The sequence below is a fragment of the Thamnophis sirtalis genome, unplaced genomic scaffold (assembly GCF_051295495.1).
Source record: "Thamnophis sirtalis isolate CommonGarterSnake01/CBP01778 unplaced genomic scaffold, rThaSir2_p1.2 scaffold_9, whole genome shotgun sequence".
Taxonomy (NCBI): domain Eukaryota; kingdom Metazoa; phylum Chordata; class Lepidosauria; order Squamata; family Natricidae; genus Thamnophis; species Thamnophis sirtalis.
Genome location: NW_028261389.1, coordinates 75,575,897 through 75,588,033, shown reverse-complemented (window position 1 = coordinate 75,588,033; position 12,137 = coordinate 75,575,897). Strand labels below are relative to the sequence as shown.

At 43.2% G+C, this 12,137-nt stretch overlaps 1 protein-coding gene across 1 annotated transcript in view; it reads right to left on the bottom strand.

The window, feature by feature from the left end:
• The window catches only part of LHFPL3 (LHFPL tetraspan subfamily member 3), a 211,976-nt gene extending 207,149 nt beyond the window's left edge, over window positions 1-4,827 (bottom strand). Inside the window, exon 1 of the mRNA XM_087723064.1 lies at window positions 4,777-4,827. Coding sequence (XP_087579190.1) covers window positions 4,777-4,827 — 51 coding nt within the window. The remainder of the gene's footprint in view (window positions 1-4,776) is intronic.
• Window positions 4,828-12,137: the final 7,310 nt, after the last annotated feature.

The window sequence follows — 12,137 nt, the reverse complement described above, 5'->3', positions numbered from 1 at the left end:
GCCCACTCTCGAGAGACTCAGGGCGGCTTACAGATAAAAACGGGGAGGGGGGGACATATAAAAATTAAAAAGAACAGACATTAAAATACACAACATTCATATAACTTAGGATGGGGCTGGATGAGTCCAGGTTGTGAAGTGGGCAAAACTCACTCTTCCGTAGCCATGGAAAATTTGGGCCCAATTGTGGTCATAAGTTGAGGACTGCATCTCGGTTGCTGTGGATATTTATTGTGGAGATTTTATTTTGGTTTTAAGATGTTTTCATTGGTTTGTTATATATATTGTTACATCGGGGTGGAGCCAGGATGACTGAACGGATCTAAGCATTTACTGGCCGGAGGCCCTTCCTGATGCCTACAGGGAGTTCACAGCAAATATTTATTCTTGGTCCCCTGAGAGAGAAACATCTGGCACTGACAAGGATTGAACTCTTCGCCTCTAGGCCACTGCGCCACTCAAATATAGAAATTGAATACATAAATAAAATATACAGTCACAGATAAAATTCTGATGACGTGCCCATGTCCATTCAAGGTGGTATGAAAAACAGAATTTTCTCTTTCTTGTTTTGCCATGTTGTACTAACCCTTCTTTAGGGTAATCGAGATTCTATTTCAAGTTTGAATTGTTAGAATTGGCCTTATTTTACCTAGAACTAGACCTAAGTTCGACCTAGAACTTAGAGAAATTTCCTGACAGAACAATTAATCAGTGGAACAACTTGCCTCCAGAAGTTGCGAATGCTCCAACACTGGAAGTTTTTAAGTAGATGTTGGCTAACCATTTGTTTGAAATGGTATAATGTTTCCTGCCTGGGCAGAGGATTGGACTAGAAGACCTCCAAGGTCCCTTCCAATTCTGTTATTCTATTCTAATACATTAAGATCCTCAAGGTAAACCAACAATAATCAGTGATGTATTTGGCAATGTTTATCTATATTTTTTGGGGATGTGGTGGCTCAGTGGCTAAGACGCTGAGTTTGTCGATCTGAAAGATCGGCAGTTTGGTGGTTTGAATCCCTCGCACTGCTTAACAGACTGAGCTCCCGTTACTTGTCCCAGCTTCTGTCAACCTAGCAGTTCGAAAGCACGTAAAAAATGAAAGTAGATAAACAGGGACCCCCTTTGGTGGGAAGGGAACAGCGTTCTGTGAGCCTTCCATGTTTAGTCATGCTGGCCACATGACCACGGAGACGTCTTCGGACAGTGCTGGCTCTTCGGCTTTGAAACGGAGATGAGCACCACCTCTACAGTCAGGAACGACTACCACATATGTGCGAGGGGAACCTTTACCTTTACCTTTTTATCTATATTTTATTTGCATAAAATAAAACAAAGTTGAACAGGTTCAAAAGCACCCATTTTCCTGCCTGCTTGAACAATAGCAGGAACTGGGTATGTCTAGTTTAATGAAAAGAAGGACTAGGGGAGACATGATAGCAGTGTTCCAATATCTCAGGGGTTGCCACAAAGAAGAGGGAGTCAAACTATTCTCCAAGGCAACTGAGGGCAGGATAAGAAGCAATGGGTGGAAACTAAACAAGGAGAGAAGCAACTTAGAACTGAGGAGGAATTTCCTGACAGTGAGAAAAATTAATCAGTGGAACTACTTGCCTCCAGAAGTTGTGAATGCTCCAACCCTGGAAGTCTTTAAGAAGATGTTGGATAGCTGTTTGTCTGAAGTGTTGTAGGGTTTCCCTGCCTAGGCAGGGGGTTGGAATAGAAGACCTCCAAGGTCCCTTCCAACTCTGCTATTGTATTGTATTGTATTGTATTGTATTGTATTGTATTGTATTGTATTGTATTGTATTGTATTGTATTGTATTGTATTGTATTGTAATAGCGAGCCAGAGGCTTGGGCACACATTTGCCAGTGGAGAAAGAACAATTGGCGATACCGTATTACCGCAATCTAGTTTTAAATGTCCGGGATTTCATTTTGCTAATTGGAGGAGCAGATGGCGATGGTAATTCAAAGATATAGAGAGCAATTAGTCTCTAGGATCATGGAGCGATCCAGGAGAGCGCATGCTTATTGCTCAAAGGAACAATCGTGTAATTAGGTAAAGGGTTTGCAAGCCTCTGTGCAACCATAATCGAAAGCTAACATACAACCTGTGCTTGGAGCAAGAGAGTAAGTAAACGAATTGGGGGGGGGGGGGAGAGAAGAAGATGCTGTGATGGAGGACAAGTTTACACAATTATTGTGGGTAATCATTGTAACACAGAAAAGGGGCCATTCCCTTGAGGAAGACATTGACAACTGAGCTACTAACCTATTGAGTAGAATAGAGTAGAGTAGAATACAATACAATAGAAAATATGGCATGGCGTAGAGTAGAATACAATACAATACAATATAATACAATACAATACAATGCAATACAATAGAAAATATGGGATGATGTAGAGAAGAGTAGTAGAGTAAGAAGAGACGAGAAGAGAATGCAGAATATAGAATATAGAATATAGAACATAGAACATAAAACATAGAACATAGAACATAGAACATAGAACATAGAACATAGAACATAGAACATAGAACATAGAACATAGAACATAGAACATAGAACATAGAACATAGAACATAGAACATAGAACATAGAACATAGAACATAGAACATAGAATATAGAATAAAAAAGAAAAGAGAATAGAATAGAATAGCGATGGCGAACTGTTTTGACACCGAGTGCTCAAGCCAGAATGCACATGAACATGCTGGACACCTGAAAACCAGCTGGCCGGTACACACATGCCTGTTTTTTTTACCATTTTTGGCTGTTTTCTGCCCCCCAAAAAACGGCTTCAAAATGGCCCAAAAACCAACCTGGAGATGGCCTGGAAAATGGTTGGTTTTTCAGCCGTTTTTCGAAGCTCCGGTGCCTGCGAAAACCAGCTGGCCAGCGTACAAAAACAGCCCGAAAAAATGGCCTGAAAAGCAGTCTCTTTTCTGGCCGTTTTCCGGTGCTCCGGTGTGCGAGCAGACTAGCTGGCCAGAAACCAGAAGAATAGCTGGCGACGGCATGCACTTCATGGTATTGGACCTGGGTACTTGAGAGACCGCCTGCTGCCAATTACCTCCACTAGACCGATTAGATCCCACAGATTAGGCCTCCTCCGAATTCCATCCGCCGCCCAATGTCGACTGGTGACTACTCGGAGGAGAGCCTTCTCTGTGGCTGCCCCGACCCTCTGGAACGAACTCCCCGTGGAGATTTGAACCCTCACCACCCTCCAGGCCTTCCGCAAAGCCCTTAAAACCTGGCTGTTCCGACAGGCCTGGGGCTAAAGAGCTGTTGCCCCCTCCTCGAATTGGTATGACTGTTGTGTTTTAATTATGCATTGTTTTTTATGTCGTTTAAATTCTTGTTTGTATCCCCCTTCCCTGGTTGAGTTGTGAGCTGCCCTGAGTCCCCTTCGGGGAAAAGGGCGGCATATAAATAAAATCAACATCAACAACACATATGATACTAAGCAATTAACATAAATTGTACTAGGAAACTAAATAAAGCAAATATAAATTGTAAAGATACAAGCCATTTTTTACTGGTGTTGTTTTACTAATTGTTTTAATTACAGTTATTTTACCAATTTTAAAAGGTACTCAAGTATTATATAGAGAGAAGAAGAAAAAAGAAAACTCTTCCTTTTAAACCCAGAATCCAAAACACAAAATTACATTAGAGCTTTCATTCAATTATCTCTCTCTTTTTCTCTCTCGCTCTCTCTGTCTCTCTCTCTCTCTCTCTGTCTCTCTTTCTTTGTCTCTCTCTCTCTCTCTCTGTCTCTCTACCTCTGTCTGTCTCTGTCTGTCTGTCTGTCTGTCTGTCTGTCTCTCTCTCTAGCTCTGTCTCTCTGTCTTTCTACCTCCGTCTCTCTATCTCTCTCTGTCTCTGCCTGTCTGTCTCTCTTTCTCTTTCTCTCTCTGTCTGTCTGCCTCTCTCTGTGTCTCTCTCTCTCTCTCTCTGTGTCTCTCTGCCTCTGTCTCTCTATCTCTCTGTCTCTCTCTGTGTGTGTGTCTCTCTCTCTGTCTCTCTCTCTCTGTCTCTCTCTGTGTGTCTCTGTCTCTTTCTCTCTGTCTGTGTGTCTGTCTGTCTCTATCTCTCTCTATCTGTCTCTCTCTCTGTCTCTTTTTCTCTTTCTGTCTCTCTACCTGTCTCTCTACCTGTTTCTCTCTCTCTCTGTGTCTCTCTCTCTGTCTCTCTATCTCTCTGTCTTTCTCTCTCTACCTCTGTCTCTCTATCTCTCTCTGTCTCTGTCTGTCTCTCTTTCTCTTTGTCTATCTGTGTTTCTCTCTGTCTCTCTCTCTCTGTGTGTTTCTCTCTGTCTCTCTCTCTCTCTACCTCTGTCTCTCTATCTCTCTGTCTGTCAATGTCTGTCTCTCTCTCTGTCTCTCTCTCTCTCTGTCTTACACACATGCACGCACTCACACACACCAATATAAGTCCAAAGATGCATTTTTTAACAGGGGGCTTTTTCAATTCAGAACGCTTCCCTGCAACATGAAGAAAAAACAACGCTTGGCTTCCTAATCCCGTTGTGTTTTATACCATCAAATTGATCTTGGCATGGCTCTCGTCTTCACCAATCAGCTAATCAAAAGTGCCAACACCTGAAGCCGGCTGTGTTTGTGGCGTTACCGGCATACATAATACCCTGTTCAAGAGACTCGAAGTGTATTGTGCGGCTAGGTGACTCATACATCACACCCGGATCACAAACGCACCAGATCCGATACATATTAATTAGAAGACCCAAGCTTTTAGAAATACCTTTTTGAGTAAGCCATTGGCCTTCTTAATTCGCCCATTATCCGGATTCATTGTGGCGATAATCAAAATAGATTCAGCCAGTCCTGGCAAACCAGATGCTAATTTTACAGCTAATTTGCCAAACCGGTAGTTGGAAGGACTGGCTGGCCACGCCCAGCCCACCTTGCCCCTCCCAGGAGTCTCCACACAGCCCGTTTTGGATTCCCGGTAAGTTCAGGGCCCACGCGGAGGCTCTGGGAGGGCGAAAAACGAGCTTTCTTGAAGTTCTGGAAACGAGTCGTTTTCTGGTCTCTGGAGCCCAGGGGAGGCCGTTTTTGCCCTCCCGGAGGCTCAACAAAAGCCTCTGGAGCCCGAGGAGGATGAAAAACAGGCCTCCCAGAAGTCCCAAAACAAGCCCGTTTCCAGCCTCCGGAGCCCGAGGGAGGCCATTTTTGCCCTCCCGGAGGCTCAAAACAAGCCTCCGGAGCCTGGGGAGGGTGAAAACGCCCCCCCCTGCCATGGTGCAGGAGGCTGAGTAGGCCACACCCACCCAGCAACCGGGCAGAGAAACGGTTGCTAAAATTTTTGATCCCACGTCCGTCTGGATCACCCCGCAAGACCGCCGCAGATAAGCAGGTCAGTGGTTAGTGTTGGGCAGCCTCAACATTGAATAAATAAATGCAAAATATCTCGCGCCTTAATCTCCGTGGCTTAGTCTTCTGCGCTCGCAATCTTTTGCTGTGCTTTGAGCAACACTGTTTATTCCCTCAAGGGAACAGCTTGATGGGAATGTTTGCATGTTCTTTTTCTGTTACGATCTGTTAAGGAGTAATTGCTAAGGAAAATAAAATAAAAAACAACCAAGCTTTCAGATATTCAGACTGTAAAAATCCCCGGGAGAAGATAGTTACAGCTAGGTGACGTTACTTATCATAGCACCTGATAGTTTTCTTTTCACGGTTGGTAAAATCATAAAACAGGTCGAGGAAAGTTCATCCTTGTTTATGGCAGCCTAAATCCACAGAACTGTACGTTGCTTTAAAGTTTTTCATTTTTCACAATCATGAAGAATTCATTTAGAGTTTTTTTCCTGCCCCTTGATGGTTTCTTCCTAATTTTATTTTATTTTATATGATGATGATGATTATTATTATCATCACAACAGAATTGTATCACAGCGGCCAGTTGTTTCGCCGGATTTGGCATTGATTACTAGTCGGGCCCCACCCAGGGGCCTAGGACGTCGTAACGTATTTTCATAATATGCGTGCAGATCCAAGCAGTGCGGCTTTTTGCATTTGACTGATGGTGATTTTGTCAATTTTTAACTGTTTCAAATGTAATTCCAGTGCTTTTGGAATAGCACCCAGTGTGCCGATTACCACTGGAATTACCACTGCTGGTTTGTGCCATAGTCGTTGAATTTCGATTTTTAAGTCGTGGTATTTCGCGATTTTTTCATGTTCCTTCTCGTTGACCCTGCTATCCCCTGGTATTGCGATGTCTATGATTGTGACCTTATTTTTCTCAACCAGTGTGATGTCTGGTGTATTATGTGCCCGTATTTTGTCCGTTTGTATGCGAAAATCCCACAAGATCTTGACCATCTGATTTTCGGTGACTTTTTCAGACTGATGTTCCCACCAGTTTGTTGCTGTTTTAATATGATAATTTTTGCACAAATTCCAATGGATCATTTGTGCTACTGAATTGTGCTGTAATTTATAATCAGTCTGAGTGATTTTTTACAGCAGCTGAGTATTATTATTATCATCATCATCATCATCATCATCATCATCATCATCAGGAGGTTTCTGAACAAAAGGTGCTTTGAATTGTACAGGTAGACCTCAGACCAACATTTCTGTTGTTAAATGAGACAGTTGTTAAGTGAGTTTGGCTCCATGTTACGATCTTTAGTGCCACAACTGTTAAGTGAATCACTGCAAGGGTTAATTCACTTGTTGAATATGAGAATGTGTGGAGCAGCCATCCTTGAGATGTAGGTCAAGGAGCAAGAAAAATGATTAACTGGGAAAATATATAATTTATATTTATATTTGTAGTCCTTGCGATAACAATTGAGTCTAAAATTTCTGTTGCCAAGGACAACATTGTTAAATGAGTTTTCTCCTATTTTACGACCTTTCTTATCATAGTTATTAAGTGAATCACTGCAGTTGTTAAGTTAGTAACTGGTTGTTGAGTGAATCTTCCCCAGTGACTTTGCTGGTCAGAAGGTCGTAAAAGAGGATCATGTGGCCTTGGGGCACAGCAATGGTCATAAGTATGAGCCAGTTGCCAAGCATCTGAATTTTAATCACACATTCACCGGGATGCTGTAAAGGTTGTAACTGTGAGAAACAGTCATAAGTCACTTTTTTCAGTGCCGCTGTAACTTTGAACAGTCGCTAAATGAACCGTTGTAAGTCGAGGACCACCTGTAATTATGTTATGATGGGGGTGTGATACTTTGGTATTGAATGAAGAAACTGTAGATCTCTGTTGTTGAATTCTAACCTCTAGTGTAGTTTGTGGAGTGAAAGACAAGGTACCATATTTTTCGGAGTATAAGATGCACCTTTCCCCCCCAAGAGGGTGAAATTTTGGTTGCGTCTTATACACTGAATGTAGCCCCGCACACCCACTGCCCCTCACTCTTTGGCCTCTGCCTCCCAGCAATTTGCCTCCTTGCAGCAAACGGGGAAAATGGGGCTAGCGGAGGCTGCAATAGGCTATGGCAATCCCTGCAGCCTGAAACAGCTGATGATCGGGAGGCCCCCGCTAAAATTGAAAGTGAAACTTGCTGTTTGCTATACGGAGGTAAATTGCTGGGAGGCAGAGGCAGATTTTTTTTTCTTGTGCTAATCAGGCTGTTTGCTGTTTGCTGCAAGGAGGTAAATCAATACTTATAAATGCCTATAGAATGTCCAAATTATTAGACTTATTTTTTAAAGACTGCATTATTACTGTTGCACACAGCTTAACAAGCAGCTAGGCCGCCACAGAGGCATCACGGAGGTGTCGTGGAGGTAAGGACGCATGCCCGTGCTGCACGCGTGCATGTGGGGGACGCCAGGCCTCGTTACACCGTACCAGTTGCACCGGGATTTGGAACCCACCACAGGGCCAGGCCCACCCACGATTTCTGCTACCGGTTTGCCCGAACCAGTCTGAATATCACCTCTGAATTTAGTGCTGTTAGTTGGTTAGATTCCTGTTCCAGTGCTTGAGCAATAAATCAGTTTAATGAGAAGTTGTGGCTTGATCTTTCACGTCTGACAGTACTTCCTTTAAAAGTGCTGTTCCTTTCTCACATTTTTTTTGTTCTCCCACTTTTCATTATGTTCTTTCTTTCCGGTGTCTTCCTCAGCTGACGAGGAAGCCGTTTTCCCAGCAGGACTGAGTCATCCCAGGGTGGATTTAAGTAGATCTGTAGCCTAGGCTGATTACAATAAGCCACTTTAAAGTTAGATTACTTTGAAACTTTGAGGAAGAGCTAAAGAAAAAACGAAGATGGCCCCGCTGAGGCAGAATGTCTGTATATATATTTTTTTGCAAGAGGGTTGTGAATTGTTATGCTGACTCGGCTGATTTGCAAAAAAATGAATGATCTGGATTTGGGTAAGCCGTTCTGCCGAAGTGAGATTGCTGGGATGAATTCTAATATTTCGGGATGCATTTAGCGGAATGGCATTTTGAGCAAATGGAAAGGGCACTCAGAAAAAGAAAGGAACTGTTGAAACATTACTTTTAAATACACAGACCCTGGCATAATGTAGCATTTGGAGCAGATATAATTTATAGCGTCTTTTAAGTTCTCTACCACCCGACAGGCTCTCGTCCCTTTTAGAGTTTAAACGTGAAGAAATGACATGAAGCAAACTCCCGACGAAAAAGCCTTTTTATTAATTGACTGTGAATTCTGCTCATTCATATCCAGCAAAGTCTTTTGAGGGAGGATTTACAGTCACAGACCTTCTCTGGCTTGGAGAGCTGCCAGGCCGAGATCTGCAAACCTTGGCAAGGAGTCTCAGAGAGTCACAAACCAATTAAGCGAACTACCGTATTTTTTCTGAGTATAAGACACACCTTTTTCCCCTCAAAAAAGAGGGTGAAAATCTTAGAGACGCTCCGATGAGCAGCTGGAGTGTCACAGAGGCTTGTGGAAGCATTGCTGGCAGATACAACGCATGCGCACGCCCCACACATCCATGTGGGTGAGGTCAGGCCCATTTCAACTGTACCGGTTGGAACAGGATCCAAAACCTACCACTGAACCAGATTGACTTAACAGCTGCAGTGGTTCACGTCCCACCTGTGGCAAGACAGGTCGTAAAATGGGGCAAAACTCACCTAACCATTGTCTCGCTTAGCAACCAAAATTCTGGTCCCGACTGTCGTTATGAGTAGAGGACTACATCAACTCTTACAAGAACGTAAAGGTCTATTGAATCTACTTTCCTAGCCCTTCTCGGTAGAAATAGAATTTAGAACTTAGAATAACTTTATTGTCACTTTGAATGTACACTAATCAGCACATATTAAAATGAAATTTTGCTGCATATCGCCTCTCAAAGGGTCACGCCACCTGCAATATTCACTACATCAGTGGTAGTCAACCTGGTCCCTACCGCCCACTAGTGGGCGTTCCAGCTTTCATAGTGGGAGGTAGGGGTTTGCTGTAACTCTGCTTTATAAATTTTATAAAGTAAAGTTACTTCCCTACTTTATAAATCACCATTACTGTGGAACTGATGGGCGGTTAGAAAATTTTACTACTAACAGAGATACAAAAGTGGGCAGTAGGTATAAAAAGGTTGACTACCCCTGCACTACATAAACATGATAAAATAAATAAATAAATACAAAATTGTGTGTGTGTGTGTGTGTATGCTGGTCTTGTTGTATTCGAGTCTTTTCCCATGTAAGATTGAGATTGTCTTGGCAACGTTTCGGCGAGGTCTCACTCACCATCTTCAGGCTGGGTTTTGGGCTTAAAGCGTGGTTGCAGCTGCCGTCTTTCTATAAAACTTGGTGTGTGTGTGTGGAGTGCTGGCTTTGTTTCAGTAAGTGGAATGATTGGTCGTGTGGTTGTATCATGATTGGTAGATTGGTGCTGATTGGTGCTGGCTGTGTGTCCATTGTTGTTTCGTGTTGTAACGGCCTGGGTGGTGGGTGGGACTCATTTGTTGATTAGGGCTGGTTTCCAGATGTCTGGTAGGCAGGACATTTATTCATTTTGTGGGGGTGTTTGTCTATTTCAATAGTTTCCATAATTATTCTCTTGTTGAAGTATTCAGTTTTGGAGATTAACCTGGTTCCTTCAAAATTAATTTCATGTCCTGTAGCTTTAAGGTGCTGGAAAAGGGAGGAAGTTTTTTCTTTTTTTTTCTTACTGCGTTCTTGTGTTCTGCGATGCGTTCATTTATTCTCCTGTTCGTTTGTCCAATGTATGTTGCAGGGCTTTGTCCTATGTTACATGTATATGGCGAGAAAAACGAATCTTGCGAGTTTACCAGACGGATGGCTTAGGGAACAAAGCTGTTACACAATCTGGTAGTCCTGCTAGAAATACTTCGAAACCTCCGCCCAGAGAGGAGCAATAGAAACAGACTGTAAAGTGGGTGTATGTGGTCTCTAACAATGCCTCGAGAGCTCTAAGCACATAGCTTTTATAAGCAGTATCCTGAATAACGGGAAAAAAGCTTCCTATAATCTTCTCCACTGTCCTCACCACTCTCTGTATGGACTTTCTATCTGAGGCACTGCTGCCACGAAAGGCGAATGAATAGGAAGTAAAATGGCCAGTTCATTCATACTAGGGATAAAATGTGGATTTTAAAAAAAAAAAAACACTGCCTGGGATTCTTTTTAAGGCCAGAACAAAAGTCCCAAGTTTAATGAAGGTTTTTTTTCTCTCCTTTGTATTGCAATGTTTCTTTCATTGCACTGAAACAATTTCTAGGCAGCAGATACGAAGGTTCAGCGGTGGGCGGCATTCACATTTCCTGTGGCTTGATTATCTCCCTGTCAGAATGTGCCACATAATTCACAATAAAACATCTATTTCATGTGTCTTCTCAAACGACAGCGTCTCTCAACACTTGGTTTAAAAATTATTATTATTTTTTTCAAAAAATTAAAACAGCCTGAAATTGCAAATCGGTGCGGATATTTATTGCTGTGGTGTTTTTTTTTTGTTTTTTTTGCAAGTCTCGGGAACAAAAGGAACCATTTCCTTTCTATCTCTCTGTAATTATTCCTCTGTGTCCTTGTTTCATATTCTTCCGACTCTTCCGTTGAATTAAAGAGGTGACGGAGGGGATGAGTAAGAGGCTAGGATTTTCAAGGTGTTTTTTTTTTTTAAACTTCTCCATTCCTAAAAGAAATCTCAAGTGAAACCCCAGAAAAATAGGATTGTGCTTCCTTCCAGCTGTGTCAACCAGGGTGGGTTGCTGCCGGCACGACTGCCGGTTCGGTGTGCGTTCTGCGCATGTGCGCATTTGCACATAAATAGGTCTGTTCGTGTGCAGTATGTTAAAAATTAAATTTGTGCAATGAAAATTGTTCTGCGCATGCAGAGAACCGTAAATCAAGATGGTGCCGCCGTAGAAGAACCAGTTCGGTGGGGGGGGGGCATGGCAGGCCTGGGTCGCTGCCATTTCCAGAGACCCGGGCCGCCAAACCACTACCAGTTCAGCCGAACCAATCCAAACTGGTAGGAACCCATCACTGGTGTCAGCCACTCGTACTGATTTATGATGAGAACTGTTTGGGTAGCCATTAAAACAGGGATGGGATTCAAACATTTTTACTACCGGTTCTGTGGGTGTGGCTTTGTGGGCGTGGCTTTGTGGGCATGGAAGGGGAAGGATACGGCAAATCCCCATTCCTGCCCCACTCCTGGAGGAAGGTTACTGCAAAATCCCCATTCTCTCCTCACTCTACTAACCTGCTTTCCAGCTCGCTTCTCCTGCGGAAGGGCAACAAAAGGAGATCAGTTGGGAGGCTGGGAAACAGCAGGGGCGTGGCCAGCCTGTTTGCCAGTTCTCCGAACTACTCAAAATTTCCGGTACCGGTTCTCCAGAACCTGTCAGAACTGGCTGAATACCACCTCTGCATTAAAACCTCCCCCCCTCCCCATTTCTGTTTGGGAAATTGCAATACGAGTGGCGGTGCTCTCTAAATGGATTTCCAGTCATTCCAAGATCTCCGCTGGAACCTGTAGAAGAAAATTGTTTTTCGAGAAGTTGCTCTCCAGTCCCATATGTTTAAATTTTCTTTTTTCCTTACTGATAGAATATTGGTAACTCGGGGCTGAAATGAGGGGTCCTTCATGCTCTCTGAGCTTGGTGGTTTTCTTGCAGACATCTCATTAC